General features: G+C 38.2%; 3 protein-coding genes and 1 long non-coding RNA gene across 7 annotated transcripts; 2 read left to right on the forward strand and 2 right to left on the reverse strand.

Annotated features, from left to right (window-relative positions):
* The first annotated feature begins 847 nt into the window (after positions 1–847).
* Positions 848–3334, forward strand: LOC113168589. The gene is made up of 4 exons (XR_003299484.1): positions 848–1391; positions 1491–1595; positions 1906–1962; positions 3031–3334. It is a non-coding gene; the product is annotated as an uncharacterized LOC113168589 (long non-coding RNA).
* Positions 3335–3770: 436 nt separating this feature from the next.
* On the forward strand, positions 3771–7700 carry LOC113168517 (low affinity immunoglobulin gamma Fc region receptor II-b-like). The gene is made up of 5 exons (XM_026369588.1): positions 3771–4445; positions 5026–5280; positions 5413–5661; positions 5761–5886; positions 6844–7700. The coding sequence occupies exons 1-5, from the start codon at positions 4415–4417 to the stop codon at positions 6951–6953; spliced, it is 771 nt and encodes a 256-aa protein (XP_026225373.1). The 5' UTR covers positions 3771–4414; the 3' UTR covers positions 6954–7700.
* A 1040-nt stretch (positions 7701–8740) lies between these two features.
* On the reverse strand, positions 8741–12466 carry LOC113168528. Of its 4 annotated transcripts, XR_003299442.1 has the most exons (7): positions 12231–12466; positions 11564–11643; positions 11031–11399; positions 10798–10823; positions 10552–10644; positions 10344–10441; positions 8741–9957 (listed from the first exon to the last, which is right to left on the reverse strand). XR_003299442.1 is itself a non-coding variant. In XM_026369601.1 (6 exons), exons 2-6 carry the CDS (start codon positions 11625–11627, stop codon positions 9892–9894), a joined length of 690 nt encoding a protein of 229 aa, XP_026225386.1. In that variant the 5' UTR covers positions 11628–11643; positions 12231–12466; the 3' UTR covers positions 8741–9891. The 4 variants fall into 4 exon arrangements, 1 of the variants encoding a protein (XP_026225386.1); XR_003299441.1 differs by having other exon boundaries at positions 10552–10823; XR_003299440.1 differs by having other exon boundaries at positions 10798–11399.
* Positions 12467–13532: 1066 nt separating this feature from the next.
* Positions 13533–19936, reverse strand: LOC113168486 (putative leucine-rich repeat-containing protein DDB_G0290503). The gene is made up of 16 exons (XM_026369514.1): positions 19908–19936; positions 18886–18956; positions 18458–18571; positions 18234–18325; positions 17988–18053; positions 17695–17796; positions 17450–17533; positions 16956–17048; positions 16285–16371; positions 15989–16105; positions 15485–15589; positions 15179–15277; positions 14713–14817; positions 14528–14623; positions 14332–14448; positions 13533–14132 (listed from the first exon to the last, which is right to left on the reverse strand). Exons 2-16 carry the CDS (start codon positions 18947–18949, stop codon positions 14052–14054), a joined length of 1422 nt encoding a protein of 473 aa, XP_026225299.1. The 5' UTR covers positions 18950–18956; positions 19908–19936; the 3' UTR covers positions 13533–14051.
* Between the last annotated feature and the right edge of the window lie 4056 nt (positions 19937–23992).

A 23992-nucleotide genomic window follows, 5' to 3' on the forward strand; every position in this document is an offset into this window, starting at 1 on the left:
GGGTAAATAATATGGATGGAGTCCCACAGCCAACAGTTCAGTGTCAGGGCTGCAGACATGTTCTTTCACAGCTACATGACCAGGATCACTTCAACAGAAAGAAAAAAGATAAGACAAAAAAAAAAAGACAACAGGAAGAAAACTGGAACAGGCTGCTGTACTGCCGTCATATATACTGTGAACATGATGCCCAAACAGGGAATTTGGTAAATGTGTTACATTTTAGTGTTTTGTGTAAATAATGCATTCAGTGGTTTTACTACACAGAAATGAAGACCACTGAATGTGTTCTCTGACAAGATTGAAAAACTAAAGTTGAGCACACTTTACAGTTGCTGTAATTTTAATTTTAAAAAGACTTTTTATATAAACATGCTGGAGGTGACATGTTGACCTACTTTTGCCGACACGTCATAGTGAAGCATGTCACACACTTCTGGGCCTGGAGGTGGCGTTAGACCAGGAAGCTGTGGCTTCTGTGACATAAAGTGTGATGCAGCCAGTCTGCCATTCATCGGTCAATCAGCATAGAGATCACAATGCTGTGTGTAATTGTTGGTGAGTACAACTTTTCTTAATTTCTTTTTAACGTGCACTGCATTTTAGTCATTAAGACGTCTAATCTGTTCTTCAAACACATAAAACCAATAAGTTCTGAATTTATCTGCAATATCATGTATTGATTTGTCCCCCCCCCCCACATTAACAAAAGGTGGAAGTGCTTTATCTACAGCTACCCTAGACCAGCCATTTGTTTCATTGCGTACATGTTTACATATTTTGTTTCTTGCAGCTACTCTGATTGTCCTTCCTAGCAGATCCCAGTTCTTCCAGTATGACTCTGTATCACTAAACTGTGGGCAGCAGGGAAATTCGTCAGTATGGAGAGTTATGAGGAACACATCCACAAACATCAATGAAGAATGTACCAAATCCCATAATAGAACAAATAATTCTACTTGCTTCATTACGGACCTTTACCCGTCAGACAGTGGAGTGTACTGGTGTCAGTCTGCTGCAGGAGAGTGCAGCCATGCTGTCAGCATCACTGTGACAGGTGGATTTAAAAAGCCAAACTCAGACCAGACTAACCTGATTTTGGTGCAGCTGTAAAGTTCCTGAATTTCTGTTTTGCCTTTCAGCTCGTTCTGTGATCCTGGAGAGTCCTGCTCATCCTGTGAGGGAGGGAGAAGCTGTAACTCTGCGCTGCACAAGCAAGGAGACGTCCTCCTCCAGTCTCACTGCTGATTTCTATAAAGACGGGCTTCTCATTGGGAGCAGCTCCACAGGAAACCTGACCATCCACAGCATTTCTAAGTCTGATGAAGGACTCTACAAGTGCAGCATCTCTGGAGCTGGAGAATCAGCAGAGAGTCGACTGACTGTCAGAGGTGAGTGTGCCGTCGTATTCTTTGTTTGGTCCACTACCAGCCACACTAACAGCGCTTGTTAGTAGATTGTTGTGTTCATTCATTTCTGCTGAAAAGCAGGTCATCCAGAGCTCCTCACACATTTCCCGCTTCCTGTGGTGGAAAGCTGCCTCCCACTGGTCTTTGTGAGCTTGCTGCTGATGTTTATCTGGAGGAACCACAAAGGTACCCCTGCTTACTCGTTAACCACCCATTGTAAAACAGTTTAGTTGTACAGAAACATATGATAATGAGTTTTATGGAGATGCTTCAGTCTGGACTGAATAAGTCAGACCCACCTTTAAGGCAAAAAAAAGGAAGCTTAATTAATTAATAGAGGAGCAAAAAAAAAAAAAAAAAAGGAAGCTTAATTTATTAATAAAGGAGGTCTACAGGGAAAAAAGTACAGTGAGTGAAATCAAATGGACGTATTCCCTTATTTTACAAAATAATTACTTCTACGTTTTTAGAGACACATTTTGATCTTGTGCCGCAGGTGAAATCCAAACTTCGGTTGTGTTCTACACTCACGACACCAACAAGTGCAACCAAGGTAAAAAACACTGTTTAGACTGTAAAAGTTTCCATTAAGATGACAATTAACAGAACACAAAGCTACAGACTAAACTTTACAAATCAGATTATGAATCTTGTCGTTTCCTTATAAAGAAGCAGCCATTAAATCATGCCTATGAAGACTCCATTTATTTACATTTAGTCATTTAGCAGACACTTTTATCCAAAGCGACTTACAAGTGAGGAACAAGGCAAGCAAACAAAATCTAAGTCAAGAAGAAACAACATCAAAGCAATGTGCTATTAAAAAAAAGTGTTTCTGTTTCAAGAGATGTGAGAACAAAGAGTAGAAAAGTGTAGTGCAAAGGAAGAAGCGGAAGTTCAGTTTTCAGCAGTTTTTTTAAATATTAAAGTGAGGTGGCTGAGCGTGCAGAGTTCTGCAGCTCATTCCACCATCGTGGGATCACTGAGCTGAACAGTTTTCCTTGGTGTCGACTGTGTGGTGCTGGTACCACCAGACGACGTTCACTGGTTGAGCGCAGTGGACGGGAGGGGATGTAGACCTGAATGATTGAATTGAGATAAGATGGAGCTGTGCAGTTAACCACTCTGTAGGCAAGAGACAGAGCTTTGAACTTGATCCTTACAGCCACAGGAAGCCAGTGCAAAGATCTGAAGAGCGGTGTGACATGAGACATTTTTGGTTGATTGAAAATGAGGCGTGCTGCTGCATTTTGGATCATCTGGAGGGGTTTGGTCGTGGATGCCGGTAAACCCATCAGTAGTGCATTGCATTTATCCGTCATTTAGCTTTACACCTATGTACATATCTACAGTTGATTGGTTTTAAATACTGCAGCAGGCAACGTGACCTGGTTAACAGAGTTTCCTGTGTCACATTTTCAGACTCAGGTCGCTCAAGCCAAAATAATGAGGTGTGAAATTAATTTTTATAAATAACCAGAGGCTGCAGATAAAACTATTTAAATGTCTTATTTAAACTAGTATTGTTTGAAAACAAGCTGTGGCTAAGCAAACACTGAGGAAGACCGTGACAACACAGCAACTAAATTAGTAAAACTACTAACTTCCTCCTTTGTTGCAGGTGAACTACAGAGGAGCCGCTGCTTTTCATTCTCCTCGGTGGCTGTATACAGACCTGCTGGATGCACTGATCTAAACACTTATGCTGGTGCTGACCTACAACAAGAGACCAGGAAACAGCCTTGTTAAAATTAGCATTGTTAATATTTTCTGTTGCTTTCTTGTGCTGAGGAAAGTTCAAAGTTATGATGACAAAAGGCAAAAAGTGTGAAACATGTCAAAACTGTAACTAGCTCAACCTGTACACTCAAGGATAAAAAGGAATCGTCTCCCACTGAGACAACTATCTCCAAAAAATTTTACATTTGATAAATCAACACAAAAAGGTATTAAATAAAAGCATCTTCATTCTTAAACTAACATTTGTTTGGAGCGTCTAAAATGGCTGCCAACACAATAGAAGAGGTTACAGCATGTCAGGAAACAAACCAAACTGAAGGAAAACACAGGAGATTCATGGATTTATACAAAATAGAACAAGGCACATATAATAAATAATCAGTAGGAACCAACTGTGACACACAAAACCAAAAGAATTCAAAAGAAAAAAATAAATTAATTAAAAAAAAGTTTAATAACCTGAAAATGCAAGTTAAACATGGAACAAATATGACAGCACAGAATGAACTAATACAAGACAGTAGTAGCTAATCTGAGATAACAGCACTGATTAATACCATGAAGTGTGTTAATTAAAACAAATAAAAGAAGGAAAAACGTACCTTCGCTGCACATCTCAATGTCACAACAGCAAAATATGGTTGTGCACTCAAAGCCAAAACCATGAAATAATAACTGTAATTCCAATTTTAAACCAGGTTTGAGGGCAAGTGGGGAAAACAAGGATCCTTTAAAGTCACTGAGTAATTAGCAAAATGTGACTGCTGGTGGGAAAGAGAAGAGGGAGCTGGGTCATGAAAATCTGGTTCAGGTGAACAGGAAGTCCAAGGGAAACTGGGAAGACCACAGAGACCTCTAGTGGCAGGAAATGGGAGGACAGAAGGTTGAGGAACAGATGGAGGACAGAACTGTGCTGGTCTGGCCCTCTTTGAATTCCTGGAAAGTCCTTCCAGCGAGCCTCACTGTGGCTGTGTCAGTTTGAATTCATGTCATTTTAAGATGTGTTTTAGTCATAACTTGTAATCTTCATGAATATAGTTGATCTGTTTGCTTGCTGCAGTTTAAGCGTGTGTGTGTGTTATTGTGTTATTCTGGGTAAAATCTGAACCTGTGATGAATTCAGGTGTCATCTCTGCACGCCTTTGAAATCTTGCACAAAGAAGCTCTTCACACATTTACACGTGAAGTTCATTTTAAAAGCAGGAAGCCGTGGTCTCTCAAAGTAAGAGGTGCAGCTCTGCCACTCACTCAGTCAGCCCAGCAGCATGGAGTTGACAACGCTGTTTACCGTCATCGGTGAGTACTGTGTGCAACTCACTTTAATGATTAACTGTCAATTCAGCGCTTTAAATAAATTATAAAAAACTAATCCAGCTTCACTTTACAGTCGAGTTTGTGTTCAAATACAAAAGATCAGCTAACAGAAAAAAACATTTATGATACAATATGTGTCACTTCATTGTATTTAAGCTGACAAACGACCGATTAGTTAATTTAATATGATCACATTTAGGTTTTCAAAGTCATTCCTTTTTCTAGGAAACTGTTCGATTGGTGAAGCTTTTCGTTTGACTGAACTCGAAATGACGTGGTCTCGGGCTCAGTGGGCTCTAACTGTTCCTGGAAACAGTTTTAGAGTTTCCCTTCAACCCCCCCACAGTGAATGCAGCGGTGGCGGGGGGGTGGGGGGGGTGGGGTGGTCCAAAAAGACCCTGGAAGCTTTGAGCAGCTACTTCAGTAGTTTAAAAAGTGAATGAATTTGTAGCTCAAACTCACATCTTGTAATGAAAACAGAAACACAACACAACCCTGACAACTTTGTAAACTAAAGACGTTCACAGTAAAACTCCACATTCTCCCTTTTCGTTTCATGCAGCTACCCTGAGAGTCATTCCCAACAGATGCCAGTTTTTCCAGTATGAGTCTGTGTGTCTCAGCTGTGAGCAGCAGGGGATCTCCTCAGAGTGGACCATTAGGAGAAACACATCCACAAAGATCAATGAAGTGTGTTTGGATAGTAGAAACACGTCTGCCTGCCAGATCACTGACCTGTACCCGTCAGACAGTGGAGCCTACTGGTGCCAGTCTGGTGCGGGGAAATACAGCAACAGCGTCATCATCACTGTAACAGGTGAGTTGACGCGAGTGACGTGCAGCCAGTAGATGCTGAAGGTCCCTCCTCCCTTAATATGGTGAATTTCAGCAAGCTTGAAGGATCCCTGAGCTCCACGTTACTAAGTCTTTGTACATCTTCATCATTCAGCTGGTTCTGTGATCCTGGAGAGTCCTGCTCATCCTGTGTTGGAGGGAGAAGCTGTGACTCTGCATTGTTTAAGCACGACGACCTCCCCCCTCAGCCTCACTGCTGCTTTCTATAAAGATGGCGTCCTCGTAGAAACTAGCTCCACTGGGAACATGACCATCCGCAGTGTCTCCAAGTCTGACGAAGGACTCTACAAGTGCAGCATCTCTGGAGCTGGAGAGTCCCCGGATAGCTGGGTGAGCGTCACAGGTGAGAGTAGCCTTTTTGTTTTCATGTTGGACAGAATGTAATCTACACGGAGCTTGTTGTATTTTTCAATTAAGGCCAACTTGTGGTTTTTCTGTGCAGAGGCAACATATCCTGAACCGTCTCAGTCCACCCTCGCACTTATTCTACTTCCTGTGTTGGTCAAGTGTCTCGCGCTGGTCTTGCTGATCCTGATGATTCTGCGCTGCCACTGGAGGAACCACAAAGGTTTGATTTAAAGTATAACAGACGACCAAGTGCTGTCAAAGAAATATACAATGAGTTTGAAGGCATGGTGACGTTTAAAATATAGTCCAGCAGAATCAGTAACAATGCCCAGCTCTCCAAACAGATACGTTCATAGTCATATTTCATATGAAGAGTTTCCATCCACATACAGCCATTCACCTCCACTAAGAAACTTTGTTTGTGCTGCAAAAACCAACAGTCATTAACTTTAATTAGGTGCAATCATGTTAACACACAAATTTATACACATTATGTTGAAGAAAAAAAAAAAAACTGCATTAATTGCCATAAACAAATGCATAAATTCGTGTTTGTGTGCTCATGCAACAGGGCACGAAAGTTATGCAGTCTGGTCTGATGTAAACTTTGATAACTGCTGCTCATGTGGTTTGTGGGCTTTTCAGAGCATAATCACCTCCACTGATGAACACATCAATGCAATAAGAAAAATATTTCCCCCTGAGAAGCTGTTGTTGCTGTGATATTTCTTTTGGGTAAAGGCATTAAGATTTAGACTTGTGCAAAATATAATTGGAAAAGTCCCAATATGTACAGTATATATATATATATATATATATATATATATATATATATATATATATATATATATATATATATATATATATATATATATATATATATATATATATATATATATATATATATATATATATATATATATATATAAAATATTGGAGAAAAGTTTCACACAAAAAAATGTAAAGTGCCAAATTTCAGTGTGTGAAAGTTTTTCTTTGTGGTTTGTGGTTGATCAACTCACAGGATGCGATATGAACGTTTAAACCTGAAGCCTCAGTGAAAGAATGAACGTGGAACAAAGACAGCAGGAAATGAAGTTCATCACATGACTGTAAACTTTACTGTTACATGTTGCTTCTCTTACTGTCGGTTTCTCTTTGCTTACTTTACTTTCAGAGGAGAAACAGAGGAGGCGCCGCCGTCGTGTGTCTTCTGTGGCTGCACACAGGTCCGTCAGGTACATATACTCACCTGAGCCTGTGCTGACATGTAAAACCTCCAGCTGATCGAGGGGGGCGGGGGGCCATCATCTGAACACCAGACGCTCATCAGCCTGTTTAACCACTGCTACCTCGTCATGCTGCTTTATTACTGGGACCGAATCAAGTACTGTAACACTAACCAGAGACTCTATTTGTATTTCTAATTTTCCTTGATTCTGCCAAATACTTAAATTAAATTAGCTTTAAATGAGAAAATTAGACATGTGACCCCCGTGACGAGAGGAAACCAGTGGCGAGGCTGGAAGAGGGGTGAGCTGGACTTAGGACCTGAAACACCTGGAATGAGACTGATACAGAGAAAAGAAACTTTACATGTTGGAGAGTCAAGGTGGCATGACGGATGAGACAGGAGAGACTGAGCTGCAACTGGATCGTTGTCCAACAGGTGCATAGAGGGAACCAGAGACAGAGCTGTAGCTTGAGACAACAACTGTGATTGATCCACTTGGACAAGCACCAAACATCCATCCTCAATCTGGCTCACTTTGACCATCTTTACTAACGTCTTCCCTCACGTGCTGCACTTATCTCAGTGAGAGTACCTGCTGTTCAATATCTATTTAATCCAACATGCACAATTAGATGTGCTGTAAATGTTGTGTGCAGGTAACAAAGTGATCTCTTACAGATGAGGCTTTTGTTTGGTCGCCAAATACAGTTACAGTCGAATGGGTTTTGAGTCTGTTAAAGTTAAATCTATCCTGCACATAACCCATCTTCTACTATACTGATTAAATATCATTCACGTCATCTGAGTCTGTCTCTCAGTTTGTTTGGTGAGAGAGCCCCCTGCTGGGGAATTGTGTTATGACATTGTAAAATTTGACTTAGAGTGATATTGAAGTTGTGACCACAGATGTAAAATATAGACTTTTCATTAACTTTATGATCATTACACGATATGTGGGTTAGTGTAACTTTTTGGATCTATTCAGCTTCCAGGACATTTATTTTATTTATTTTTTTTTATAAGTTATATGTACATCACGTTTCCATTATTATTTTCTGACCTGAAAAAAAAAGAAAAAGAACTGTACTCCAACATGAAGAGATGAAGGTGAAGTATGGTGGAGGGACAAGTATGATTGGGAAAATTGTCAATGTTGCGATGAACATCAAAGTAAATCTACAACTGAATGGCTTCTGAGTCACAAAATCCACCTTTCAGAGCGACCCAGTCAGAGGACAGACCTCAACCTAATAGAGACGCTGTGTACTGACATGACGAGAGCCGTTCACACCAGATGAAGACTGAAGAATATGGGTGAACTGAAGCAGTTCTGTGAAGAAGAACGATTCAGAAATCCTCCAGAATGCCGTTCACATCTAATTCACAGCTACAGAAAGCTCTCGTTTGAGGTTATTGATGCCAAGGGCGGTTCAACCAGTCATGCATATATGTTGAGCTGTTTAACAAGTGAATTGGTGAAAATCAGATCACATTTCAGATAGCTCACTTACTTTTCCCTCTGTATTTGAGTGGAATCAAATGCAAGGATGTTGTATATTATGAGCCTTCTAACAAATCGACTTTCAGGATGTAAGCGAGGACACCGGGGCAATAAAACCCATCAAACACTACAACGTGTTTGTTCATGCCCATGCATGTTTACCACATACCACGACGGGTATTAATACAAGCCTGTCACTTTAAGTTCAGGCCACATTGAACGTTTAGCCCAGACAGAGAATGTCAGTGTGAATCTTCTGTGGCAGGAAGGTCTGAGCAGCAGCACTTCAGAGATGTGTAGAAAAGTATCACTACAGCATTATTATAAATAGACTGAAAGGTGTTTTCATTCATTTATTCCAGGACTCACCTGAACCTCACACTTAAAAAAAAACACATACATTTGTACAAACTGCAAATATGGAATATTAGAAATAGCTTTGCTGTTTTTCCTTTTTACAAAATTCAATTACAAAGTTATCGGTTTGGTGAAACCCTTTTGAAAATAAAAATGAAATTAGTATCTTTAGTAATAGAGTAATAGAATACCGCTCCTCAATGCTGGAGCCTCAGGTCTTAAGTATAAAAGCAGAAATTATTACAAAAGCTGGAACCTGAGCAGAAAGTGCTTGGAAAGCTTAGAATCTACTTCACAATCAACTGGTAGCCAAAGCAAAGAGGCTAAAATAAAGGTTATGCAATCTCTATGGGTTATTTGTTCCACTTTATAGACCTAAGTTACACATGTAAAACTGATAAGTAAAAATAAGAAAAATAAAAAGGTACATGTGATTTAGTAACAATTAATACCATCCATCGTCTTGTATGCAAATTTCAGGCAGACATGAAACAGAGAACTTATCTAGGCCTACAGTGAATCTCTGGCTCAATGACATTTTTCAAATACTGGAGACATAGCAATGGAAGATATAGGATATCCTATTTTATATTAACCAGGTACTTATTAGCTTATTAACAAAACTCTGTAGTAAAAATGATGCTTTCATGAAATTGCTTTCTGACTGAACTATCTTGTTAACATGATCATCACTGACCAGAATGGATATTAACAGAATATTTCCTATGACACGTTTTGACTTTGTTTTCTGAAAGCGTTGTGCGATTGTCAGTTTGAATAAATGTTTCTTAAACAGTAGTTTTAATGGAAGCTGAAAACAAAAGCTGAAATAATATTGGAAATGGACTCAATAACAATCTAAGTGACATAAGATGCATCTCAGATAATAATAATCTCAGATAATACTGTAGACAGCAATAGGTTGTGCACTGGTGTGGGACATAAACTAAAGTATAGCTAATTAACGAACTACAACCACACTTAGAACAGTGGTGTTAACACAGTCAATAGATCCACGTGTCACATGCTACATAGTTCATCCTCTGACCTGCTGTGGTTGTAGTTTGAAGTTTGGATTGAATCTTCAGTCTGACCGGGAGGATCCAAATGCCAAGGTACATTCAGCAAAGTCTCTACACTGGTTTGAGTGGAAGGAAAACCCGACCCTCAGCTTCACCCTCGGGTGTATATTTAGGCAGCTGCAAGAACAATAACACATAATTAAGCATTATTAAATAAATATCTAAAATAAAGATGAAATCAGCAGCTAGTCAGCAGTGACCCAGCATGTCGCAGAGCTGTGACAGAGAACCTGGACACTGAACTAAATTTTTCTTGCACGTGTAGCGGTGTTGCAGTGAGTGGAGGAGGTGTAAAAACAAACTTTACTAACTGCCAAACAGTAAAGTTACAGTATAGTACGTTTTCTTCGTTGTTAAGTCACCTCTTGCTCTCTGAGCTTGGCTCTGTGTGTCACCACATGTATACAGTTATGCATTTTGTTTCCTGTTGACCGTTCGTACTATTTAAAAAAAAAAAAAAAAAAAAACTAAATGACTTTATTGTACCAACATCTGTGACTTACATAATTTCGAGATCGTTTGAGCAAATATCCAGACAATCCACAACAAAGAATAATTATGACCCACACAGCAATGGAGAGGCTCACTTCGCCCAGACCAACTGATAGGGAAAACAATAAGTAGGGATGAGTTACAATAAATTTAGATTTTATAGTTTAAAACATTTCACTTTACAATACGTTTGACCTATTTAAACCAAAATCTTCTCACCTATAATCACTCTTGTTTGAATGGAAACTGAAGTTGTAAAACCTCCAGTCAGTTTTGGGATCTCAGTTATCCTGGATTCATCATGTTTTTTTACTTGGAAAAGAGATTTAAAGCATATTAATGCTAAAACGTATATTTTATTAGTCACTAACAAAATTTAGACATTTAATGGTGAAAAAGAAAAAATAATAACTAGTCACATAACACATACAGTAGATAAAAACCCTTGCACAAATAGTATCATACCTCCAAAGCCAGAAATATTATAAAATCTAAAAGTAAAAAAGCCTTAGTTAAGTATGAAAATAAATATTGTAAAGTATGTATGGTAATTTGTAGTTTGTAGCAATTTGTTGCAAGACAAAATGGACAGTAATGTGCATGTGACCAAAAAGCGTAGATTATTGATCTTAAATAATGTCAATCACTATAAAGTTTACTTTCATGTAACATATTGTATTAATAAAACAAATACTCACCCACAATCAGCCTCATAACTGTAGCACTTCCTAACTGTGGGACTGCACACCTGTACCTTCCCTGGTCAGAAAGCTTCACGTTCACGATCTTGAGGGACACGTTACCTTTTCTCAGCTCATCTTTGAATATCGCCGTCCTACCAGAGTACGATGACATCTTCATGTCCTCCACATTGTTCTTGTCGTGGTACCGGTGAACGTACCTATACTTGTCTGGTGGATCTGTGGGGTCAGGTGGGACGTCAGGCCTCCACCAGTCCACCGTCAGCTCCTCCACGTTGAGGGGGGGGTCTATGTAACACGGTACAATGACATCATCACCTTGAGCAGCTACTATTGGTTCAGTGGCTCCAATCACCTGATGCTGACCTGAGAGAGGAAGAAAAATATGAAGCTGATGAGGAGATTGTTTCCTCAATAACTGTAGTCTGTAGTACAACTAGTGTCAACAAGTGTGTATAAGAACAAAACATAATATCAACCACATCAAACGAGACAAATGAGCCAACTATAAAGTGTTATAAACTACTCACCCACTGAACTATAAATGATGCTCACTGTTAGGAGCAGTAAGAGGCCAATTGTCCAGTCTGACATTGTTTGTAACAGCAGTCTAAGAGAAAATACAACTGTTTCATTCCAGCATCATTCACAGTAGTAAAATGATCTATTTAAGTCCATCAGTTGCACAACAACAAGTTTTTTTTCCAGAGATCAGCTATCAGTTTTCACTTTTGCTTTTAAATTGTAACCGCATATAAGATTTTCACACATCATACATCTACAAGGATTAATCTTAGGAAACCAATACAGATACAGCGTTTGTCAAACATGGACACAAAGAGTGAAACCCGATGGACGCTGATATGAATCCTGATTTGGTGTCCGTTACGCCTTAAGGTTGCCCTGAACTGACATTGTTTTGACTTGTGTTTTGCAGCTCTTAAAAAGAAAAGCAAGAAAATCAAACATAACAATAACACTGTTTAATCTTGCGGGCGTTAACAACAAACAAATAAAAATAAAATAATAAAAAAAAAAAAAAAAAACACAGGGATCAAGTCATGTATTTCAAATGTAATAATCAATTATGTGTGAAAATGTTCACTGTGAACACAATTTAATATTAATAACTTCATTTAAAAAGGATGCACAGTGTTAATGTAATAATGTCTGTGCAAAACAAACTGCGTCATTTACCTCGCCCTATAGGAGGACGCGGTCGTCGAACTGATCCGTCGCCGCAGCTTTCAACCCTGTTCTCCAGTGATTGTCTCTCCTCTCTGAGATAAGTCCACCACAGAGTAGAGATGAGTAGATATCTCTGGAGAAATTAGTTTAATTCCACTAAAGCAGCGCAATGTTTGGACATATTCAGTGCGTCCTCTTCACCTGGCTCCTCTTTCCATTAATCACGCCCCGCCTGACACTTGAATACTTCGAGATGGAAGGAGGGAAGTCAGTGTTTGTCTGTTTCGATCTGGACATGTGACCCCCCACCCCCACTTCTTCTTACACACAAACACATATCATCAATCTTTTTAATACCTCTTTATCAGAGGTATATCTATATCTATATATATATATATATATATATATATATGTACACATTCACAGCATCATTTAATAACCATAATAAATATGAACCATGATAATGCAAACTTCACTACATTTCCCACAGTGACATTTTCACCTGCACAATGCTGAATTATGGCAGCACTCTCCCTTTCTACCTCACTCAAAAATACAAGGATCTTAGAGTGACTTCTTCCAGAAATCAAACTGCTCTCAGTCTCAGTAAGATGACTGAGATTTCTCTCTCTGCTCTGCCAAACAGCTCTCTTCCGCACAGACAGCTGAGAATTCACTTAAACTTCCTCCCTTGTGGGCTCAGACTTGCTGCTCTGTTCATTCGATAAACACTGACGGTGCATTTGATAGACTCTTAGCCTGCTACATCCCTCTCAGTTCTCATTTTATGGCTGTTGGGCTAACAGAGTCACAACCTGTCCCTCACTCTGGCCACAGGCATCTAAATACTTCTGCTTTAATTTCTTTAACTGTGGCTCATGACTTGCATTTTACCAACCGGCTCCCCCAGTGCAGGTCTGATATCAAACATGTTATTTGCTCAACATGTGTAGATCTAGTTGGCTGCTCCCATTTCACTCAATGTGTGTCTCTGTGTGTGTTTGTGTACATTTATAGTAACAAGAAAAAGTAATGGAGCTGTTTGCACTTTTTGTATTGTTCCAGTCTTTCCCATCATTTAGACCCACTTCATCACATTCTTCAGTCACTGCACATGTTCAGGCATTTCACAGTGTTCCTTCTATTTTATAATTCCCTAATAATTTATAATTGTTTGTCTTACAGACACCTACTATCAGCCTAACTGCACCCATCACCAGAGGACTGCTGGGGCGGAGGCACACACCTTCCTGCAGAGCGCCCTGCTAGGATCTGCTTCAGCCTCAGTCACAAGGTCATTTTGTAGCAAACCTTTATTAATCAATCATGTTCATGGCAACGGTTCTTCCTGTTAAATCAACGATAGGAAGTCACTGAACGACACAATGTACAAGACGTTACTTTTTTTTTGCCTACAGAGGGCAACAGCAACACCACAATAACACAATATCGATAAAACAACATTTCTGTCTCAGGTGACAAATGGTCACAAATATCCGAGTGCGGACCTTCATGTTAAACATCTACAGCAGTAATATGTTTTAAAATGATCTTCATGATGTGTTGATTAAAGTGGATTCATAGATTTAAAAAAGTAAAAAAGCACATTAACATTATACTATATATATATGTTACTATTTCAAGTTAAAGCTAAGCTTCTTCATACTGTCTTCAACCTAAAAAAATATATATCTGACATTTTCCTTCACATCTTCTTCCTAAACATCACTTATTCTTTGATACTGTACAACAAAAAATCACACAACATTAAATTCTCCATTGTTTGGTTTCACAGCTTTTAGCATCTTTTACTTCAGCTGTCGTCTGTATTCAATCTTCCTTTGGTGACGTCAGATGTTCTGCTGCAGAGACGCCTGAACCTTTCAGAGATTCTTCATGTTGTGGTTGAAACTGGTTGAAAACAGAAAGGGAACAAACAAACTCACTAAAGTTTTGCATTCTCAAAAGTATTTGAGCAAAAACTCTTGGTTTTACATTTGTACTAATTTAGTTTGAGTTGTTGGCAGCATAAATATGATAAAATATTAAGGTGAATATGCAGCAGCATGCAAAATAAAATCTAAAGAGCTAGTTTGGTGTGAAGAGGAACCTTGTTTACGTTGTTCTCCAACTCTTTCTTCAGAGTCTCCACTTCCTCATCCACCTCCTCTCTCCTCTGCTGCTCCTCGTGCAGCATCCTCTCCAACTTGGAGACAGGAGAGGAGTTCTGTTAGGTCAACATTTAACAATTAAACCAGGATCATTACCAATTTCTGTCTGGACAATGTGCTTTAAATCACACACACCTCCTTCTTAAACTGCTCTCTCAGTTCAGTCAGTTGTCTCTCACACTCCTCCTTATTTGCCTTGAGGTTCTCAAAGAGAAGCTTTGACTCTTGTAGCTAAAAAAATAACAGACAGTCAGGAACCTGGTAGGTAGGTAACTGGAAATAAAGCTGGAGAGATGGATGGACGGGGGTAATTTCTGTACCTCCTCGTTCTTCTTCTGCAGATCCTTCTTCAGCGTCTTCAGCTCTTTCTCAGCTTCCTCCCTCTTCTGCTTTTCCTCTGTTACTTTAGCTCCTTTGTCGTCAATCTGGGACGAGAGACGCAAATAAAAAAGAGAGAAGAAGAGATGCTCTTTCTGTGGTTTCTTTCTTTAGTATTCCTGCACCAGGCAGCACCCTATCAACTAATATTATCAAACTAACAGTACCGATCAGTTAAAGTGAGACAAAGCACTCTTTTGTTGTATTTAAAAGACTGTCACGGCCAGGGGGCAATCACTACATTTGCATCATGCACACTAACACATGAAGATGAAAAGCATGAACTGACATTGAGTTTGTTTATTTCTGACTGAAGACGTGAAGCTTTATTACTGCACTTATTACTATCACTACACACATACAGACAAAAATATCCTTGCATGAGGCCCATCGTGTGTGTTTGTGGACCTCTTTCTGCAGCTTCCTGTTCGCTGCCATCTCCTCCTCCAGTTTGTTTTGGGTCTTCTTCAGATCTTCAACAGTTAGGCCCCAGTTCCTGTCATCCTGCTGGTTTATCCACAGTTAACAGACAAACACACACAGAGAGTAATATAATGAGAGACTGAAGCAGAACAAAGGCTACATTGAAGACACATAACAACATTGACATCAAAAAGATCTAAATTCACTTAATAAAACTACTGCACCTGCATCTCTGTCTTAAATACATGTGTAATTTTTAAAAAAGCCTATAAAAGTATTGACAGTATAAACCTTTATGTTCTTTTTCACCAGATGCTTGTTGAGGGTGACTAGGTGATTTTCCTTCTGCTGATTCTCTTCACGGAGCTGCTGGACTTCATCTAATAAGTCAGTGAGCTGATAGAACAGAAGGGAACAAAAACAGACCGGCTGCGGTATGAACAGAAAACGTTTACCTTAGTTATTTATCATCTAATGCAACGTAAGTTATACTGTTAACTTTACCGCTCTGTTCATCTACACCCAAAAGACAAGGAAAATAAGTGAACAGCTGTCAAAATGGTTTAATTAATTTATCCTACAAAACTACAGGGTCTTTGTAAAACCACACTTCTCATGTTTCTTTCCCTACCTTTTTTCCCCAGAACAAAAAGACACTCAAAATCTATTGTGTCAGACTGTATCATTAACTCGATCAATACTTGTTGTTGTAATTGTTACTAAATAATGTAGAGGGTTGCTTCACTTGCCATTTTCACAGAAGGAAAGGTTATTTCCATTTAAAAATGAAAGTACCTCCTTGTTCTTGGTCTCCAGTTCCTCTTTCAGGGTCTGCATTATCTTCTCAGCTTCCTCCCTCCTCTTCTGGTCATCCTGAAGCTGCAGCTCCACTTCAGCTACTTTAGTACTGATCTATATCGAACAGCGTGTTAGGTAATTACGATACGTTTTTTTTTTTTTTTTTTGTAATGGTAAAAGCAATGAAAAAGTAAGTGTAAAAGTAACTAGGTAATGCCTTACTTGCAGTAATGTCAACTAAGTACCTATCCACCTATACCAACATTGTCTAGTGGTGCCATGGAGCATTTTACCTCCTGCTCACTCTTGTCTCTCAGTCCAGTCAGCTGGCGCTCCAATTGCTCGTTCTTGTCTCTGAGAGACTTGATCTTACTTTTGTACTGACGGAGCCACATCATGAGTGATAAAAGACAGTGATTTCAGTTGTCAGTTTTGTTACTGTTTGATTTTTCATGATTCACACTTAGATGCCACTGTCTTAGAAAGTAATATCTTAACTTGATAAGTAGTATGACATTCATTATCTCAACACAACAAGTGGTGCAATGAGGTCATTTTATGAGTGGTTCTCATTCATTTATTCAAACACTCATTGGTAACAAATAGACTGTTGTTGGAGGAAATGTACTGTTTGTTTAGCAAGGAATGAATGAGATGGAAATGGTGACATAGGTAGTTTAATTCCTTCTATAGCATTAGTTAGCACATAGCATAGAGATAAAGACTGTAGCCTCACTATCTGTTGAAATGTAAAATGTGTTCAAATTTCTCTGTGTTAATGTGCTTGATTATTCCCCACATTGCAAGCAGTAGTTGTACTTTATTATTGTACAAACATGTATGAGTTTAACAGGTGAAACAGACACATTGGACAAAAATATCAATACACCGCAGTACAAAGGAAATATAAAGTGATTACTGACTTGGTGTCTTCAGAAATAGAGATCACGGTAAAAAGACAAACCTGTTCATTGTCACTCTCTAGTTGCTTCGTCAGATTCTCCAGGTCCTGAATTTTAGCCTGGGGATGCTTAATTTTATCCAGTCTGTCCTCCAACTGCAAGGACAGAGAAGGAGACGAGACATAATATAACAGACATGTTGTTTTAGTGAATGATACAGTTAATTAAAGATAAAAAGAATTAAACCTGTTTATCTTAAAAAACATATATGTTTAGCATTTAACTAAGAAAAGAGAGGTCATCTATTATTAGTATTTTTGAGGAATTATCATGTATATAGGTTACACATATATAGGTTATTATTGCTTCTGCTGATTTTGAAAAATCAGACTATGATTTTTGTCTTTCTATCAATCACCAACTTTTAACTTGTACATCTGTGTACTTACAGTGGTTGGTTGGTGAGTTTTCATTAATCTTAACCACGTGACCTCACATATAATCGCAGTTATTGACTCAGTGAGAGAGAAAGACATGATCAGGCATGATGAATCACCTTCTGCATCCAGCGAAAGGCAACAACAAACTTAAGTTGTGGGAGAGACTTCTGCATCACTTGAACAACATCCATTGGCACGCTCTTAATATTTGCAGAAAAAAAAAAACTGTTTGGAAGATCAGTTCATTAGTGTAAACTAAATCTATGTGAACACAATTAACTGGTTTTAAAAAAGCAAAACCAACTTCACTATTACTTAACACATACAGACAGTTATACGTAAATAAACATATGTGATGAACCTGATTCTTCGTTTCCACGTTGTCCTTCATAGGCTGTTGGTAAATCTCTTTCCTGTGATTCTGATCTTGGAGCTGTTGGACTTCATTGTTTTTGTCTTCAATCTATGAGAAATTAATGGAGACATACTGATTTGTTAAAACATATTTTACAAAGAATACAGCTTAGAGCTTATAGGCTCAATAAGTAACGACAGTCCTTTATTTATGATGTGTAATTGAAGAAATCACAGTGTTTTATCATTGTTCCAAAGAAAACTGCATAAAACCTGATTAGTTGCTGGCTCCTGCCTCACTTCTTTCACAGCTTCCTCATTCTTTTGCTTCTCATCCTGCTTGTCTTCAGCTGTTTCACCGTCAGGCTGAATTAAAATTGATGTACAAGTAAAGACACAATAACACATACGTTCTTCTAATTGTAGGTACATGTAGAAGATAGACCCTAAAAACAGCAAAGGTGAGATCAAACTAGTTTCAAATTTTCAGTTTGTCATTATTTTAGCTCAGGATAAAGACTATGTGGGGAAAAAAACTTTACTTACATGTTTGGTCTCATTCTCAGTTACTCTTTTGTCCAGATCCATCACTTGATCCACTTCATCTGTCCCAGTGGGATCTCTCCTGTTGCTACCTTCTGTCAAAAACACAGTGTCCAGTTGTAAAATATTTTAATAATAATACTACCAGTATTTGAATTTAAAACGTTCACTTTATTGTTATGTTTTCGTTTAAATCTCTAACAGGGTCCAAGGAACATGTGACTTACTGTTTTGTTTCCATTTGAAAGCAGCAAAGCCGAATAAAAGAGTGATTGTTGAAGTAACAATGAAACCGATAGTGAACGGCACAGCAGAATGAGACAGGTCCTGATAGAAATCATCTGAAATGATAATACCACAGAACAAATAAACAATCCTCCATTGACTTGACAGACGACAAATGTCAGCAGTTTAAGATGCTGCTAAAGCAGGCTTACAGACTGGGAGTGAAGGACGTCAGTACAAACAGAAAATTTAACCTTTACTTCTTGTAGTATGTGTGTATTTTTTGTCTTTACAGAGCAATATAATTTGATAACATATATTTACAGTAATAAAAAAAAATGTGCCACATTACTGGTATCAAAAGGGGTTTTGATTTAAATGTGACTCGGCTGATACAGAAGCTTTACATCAATAATGCAAGTCAGCTTACTTGTGCTGACGGGGAGGATGTAGAGGGCACATAACAAGAATCCAAACCAGGTACACACACTCATCTTTTCTCTGTGAACCAAGAAATGAGAGAAAAATAGTATCAATGTATTGGGCTAAACACAATAAATTACATGGTTATAAGAATCAAGAACAAAAACACAATTACAGTAAATCACCTTACAATCCTAAACTAACTATAATCATACTAAGGTAAATTAAAACGAAGTGACAAAACAATGACAATCCAAAAAAATGTTAGAAAACACCAATAACATCAAAGTCAAGGTAACATGACACATGTGTAATTTTGTTTGGTGTAATATTCAGTTCTTCTGAGTGAATATATTCTTAGAGCCACGTGGTTTATACAGTATATACTGAGCAGCCTTAACATTAATACCACCTGGAAAATTGTAAGGCAGATGTGTAAGACAAACTGGCTTGAATCCATGATTTAAAACCTCTACCCTGTCTTAGACTCCATCCTATTCTCTGTATATTAAGTTGTGTTGAACCTCTATGTAAATGAGGCAGCACTTTACAGGGGTAATAGTTGTGTAATATCTTACTAATAAGAAGACGATTAAAGGGTTTATATTTTAGTAATATTTGTGTTACATGGTCATGATAATGAGCATAAAAAAGTAAAAAAAGTAACACATTATGGTAGTTACAGTACAGATTATAGTACAGACTTGTTATTTCTGAACTTTCACCCCCGTTGTGACTGAATTATGAAGTGTTTGCTACACATCTTACACAACAAAACACCACATGTGTATATACACAAGTACATTATTAGAGGTTTTCGTTGATTAATGCATGACAATAATTTAACCGTTCAGAAGAGATTAAAATCAGTTAGGGTTAAATAAATAGTTGACAGCTTAAAAATAATCATCCGCGCATTAATTATCAAATTAGGGGCTCTTACCTATTTGCTTAGTTAGTTTTTTGACAGGCAGTGTATATTTCCAAAAAAACATAAATAATACTAAGACCGAAAGAGTCGTTGTTTACCTCAAGAACCAAGATGATCCAGCTACCCTCTTCAGATGAATCTTTTTCATTTTCTTTTGATCACTAGGCCTTTTAATAGGTGCAACACCTACTTCGATTGGAGGAGTGACTTCTTCAGAACTTGCTTTGATAGAATCTCATGTTTGTTTATCTGCAGGATACTTGTTTACTGGCTTTCTGTCAGGTGCAGTGTTCTTTTTTAATGCTTTAGACATTTTGTAACTGTAGTTACATTCCCTTTAAATTCAGGTTTTACAGTGATGTTGTTTTTACCAGTCTGTTTACTTTTGTCATTCTTGATGTGCCTTGTGGTGGTTTACTGTGCAAAAAGGGTAAAATAATAAGTCAGTCATCCGTCTTTCAAGATTCAATTGAAAAATAGAAGCTTGTTTAATATTTTCTGTTCATGATCAGGTATGACTTCATTCTTTCCACTTAAGATCAGATCTGTTTCCTGTTTCAGTGGAATCCCGGGTTCATCTGTTCCATGTAAATTCACAGCTCCACTACATTTTTTTTTTTTTTTTGGTGGGGGGGAGGGTTTGCATAATACAAAACACATATACTGTACATTTAATCACTTGAATTGCTACATGGCCTTTACGATCACATCACTCCTGTATTAGCTTCCTTACACTGGCTGCCAGTATGTTTTAGGGTTGATTTTAAGATTTTATTAATAACTTTTAAAGCTCTGCATGGCCTTTCCCCCAGCTATTTATCCCAGCTTTTGAAGCCTTATGAGCCTGCACGTAGCCTGAGATCCTCTGGTAGAAATCTTCTGTATGTCCCGTGATGTCAGAATGACTACTAGAGGTGACAGAGCCTTTTCAGTTAGAGCCCCCAAACTCTGGAACAACTTACCCGAGGAAATAAGATCAGCTGACTCAGTAACATCTTTTAAATCTCTCCTTAAAACATACCTCTACCGGTGAGCCTTTTGTGATCTTTTGTAAGCTAAAACAAATCTGTCTTTGGGAGAACTCTCCATTAGATTACAATGTCTTTACGTTGGAACTGGTCTTCCCAAGGACTGATGCAGTAGTTGTTGTGAGTTGTGTTTGTATTATTGTTTTGTTTGTATTATTGTTTTGGTTGTATGACTGTTTCCTGCACCCCAACCGGTCGAGGCAGTTGGCCGTTTAACTTGAGCCTGGTTCTGCTGGAGGTTTCTTCCTCTAGGGCGAGTTTTTCCTCTCCACTGTTTGTCTAGTGCTTGCTCAAGTTGATCTTGTTGGGCTACATTATTATACATTATACATATTTTGTGTCTCTTGTGAAGGACTTTGTAGCATATGTTTAGAAAAGTGCTCTATAAATAAATGTATTATTATTATTATTATTATTATTATTATTATTATTATTATTATTATTATTATAGGAATAGTAAGATCAGCTTGCTACTGGCCCAAAATATTACGACATTGCTGTCAATACAAACTGCTGATGTAATATTTACAATGTCCTTTGTAGAGGCTTGACCACATTCCTTCAGATGAAGATTGGATCATTTTCCCGTATGGTGACACGATCAAAATTCATCATCAGTCAATATCAAACAGAAACCAAAGTGGTGTGACAAAACTTTTATGTTGACTGCACATCAATAGTAAATAAAAATATCTAATCTTCAGGGGTTATTGACAACAGATGTCCTGTATTTTCTAAATCTACACTCTTCATGGAAAACTGAAAAAAATGAGACGCAATAACACATGAGCCATGCTAAACCACTGTAAAGACAAAAAAAGGAAAACAAATTAAAGGATTATGCAGCTGTGAGAGTTTGTACAGGGAAAATGACCTCTTGCACATTTCTTTATGAAGTTTTCTCTTTGCTCAGATGGTGGTGCTACAACATCACCATAAACTGATGGTTTAAGTTGTTTCATTTCTGTGACAGTCGCAGATAATAAAGTGCGAATTGACTCAAAACTCTAAAGTGATAAATAATAATAACCTCAAACACCAACAAGAACGAACTCGATTATAATTTTATTACTTCTCAGAATCACTGGGGTTACCAAGATTTCACAGTGCACTGAGGCGCAATGGTTAAATGGACATTGTGACATAGCTACATATCTCTCTTTCTCTCTCTCTCTTTACTGTCCACCTCTCTAATGTCAAGAAAAGGTAAATGTGCCAAAATCACTGACGATGCCAGACTAAATCAACTGTATATTTCTTCACATGAACCAATTGATGCAATTAATTTTTAATTCACACATACAGTATACAAATCAAATACTAATAGCATGCGCATAAATCAAAATAACCGACTTGTAGCAGTCAACAAACATGAATAAACTCAATGTACTTTGGTGAAGTTTGCATCCACTTCAACTTACATAATGTCAGATGTTTAGGAAATGTTACAGTAATTCTTCTTCTTTCATGTTATCTTCACTTTTACTCGCCATAAAATTCTGATCTTCTCCATGTTTCCCCTGCTCTGCTGACTCTTTCTGATGCACATTTAACTCCATCTGTTGCTGATGTTGCCCACTGCTGATTTTTCAGCAAGAGCCTCTATGAGCTATCTGGTGACATTAAAAGTATTATAGAATACATATAATAATATATATTAAGTGTTGCTCTTTCAGAAGATGTCACCTTCCCCACCTGCTTTCCCACTTCCCTGAGGATGGCACTCTTATCATCTAGAGCATATGTGTCAAACTCACGGCCCGCGGGCCACATCCGGCCCGGCGTGTAATTATATCCGGCCCGTGAGATCATTTCTATATTATTGTTATTAATGGCCCGACGACATGAAGCGCTGGTAACACAATAACCTACAGATCCCATAATGCAGCGCTTCAGCTGCCTTGCCGAACACATTCCGCATTAATCAAGTTTAGCTTATGATGCTCCTAGTTATTATGAAGCTGGTCCTCAGGATGCCAAGTAATGTTGAACCATATCGTTACAACGGTGTTCACAAATATGCACTTTGCTGATAAACTGAGTTCTCACGGAGCTTTGGTGACTTTGAGGAACAAGAAAATCATTTTACCGTCGATGTGGAAACTTCACCTGTGCAGATTCAGATGGAGCTGATTGAGCTGCAGTGTAATGACTGAAGGTAAAGTAGGACATTGCAGGACCCGCACAGTTTATTCACTCCTGTCCGCAGAAATGTCCCAGCTCCGTCCACATGCGGCTCGAACCTTGTTTATGTTTGGTAGCACAAATCTTAGTGAGAAGCTGTTCTCAGTGATGAAGACTAACAAAACAGCACACAGGAGTCATCTCACTGGTGAGAACCTACAGTCCATCCTGAGAATCTCCACAACACAGAACCTCACAACAAATATAAAATAACTTGTTGACAAAAACAGATGCAGCTCTGATAAAATGACATAAGAGCAAAGACTGAATGATTTGATTTGTTATTGGTGAAAAGCACAAATATTTTTTATATTTCCAGGTTTTGTTATGCAGCATGTTCATATTTTGTATAATTTTGACAGGATATATTTTTATGGAGAGTAAAATCTTTTGGGATATTTAAAATTTATGTTTATTTTTTATATAAAATGACAGAAGATTAAAGAAATTTGAATGTTTGTTCTTTTAATGTTTACTTTATTTCTAACTTGTATAATTTAGACAGGATATATATTTTATAGAGAGCAAAATATTATAAGTTATTTAAGGTTTATGTAAAAAAAAAGTTAAGTTTTAAAAGTTTTAGTGTGCTCAATAAATGTTTATCCCGTTTGGCCCGCGACCTAAAGTGTGTTTTCCACCTGCTCTAGGGGATCTCATCGTACACCTGGACCAAACTGTTTTTCATCTGTACTACATCCCTTGGTTCCATTATCCAGTGAGATATTTTTTCCTATCATTGCCATACTGAGGACACGCAGGTCTTCCAGTCGTTTCCACCAGATGACTTCACCATCTCAATACCAGCTGGACCATCCAACCCCTCCAGATGACCCAAGGCGCAGAAACAAATCTTACACCACTTTTCAACTGAACCCAGTTCCTGTAACTGTTGCATCAGGTTCAAAGTTCTGACCCTTACCTACAAAGAGATCAAGTCAACAGCACCTGCCTGCCTTTCAATTCAATTC

The sequence above is a fragment of the Anabas testudineus genome, chromosome 18, assembly GCF_900324465.2.
Source record: "Anabas testudineus chromosome 18, fAnaTes1.2, whole genome shotgun sequence".
In the NCBI taxonomy this organism is placed as follows: domain Eukaryota; kingdom Metazoa; phylum Chordata; class Actinopteri; order Anabantiformes; family Anabantidae; genus Anabas; species Anabas testudineus.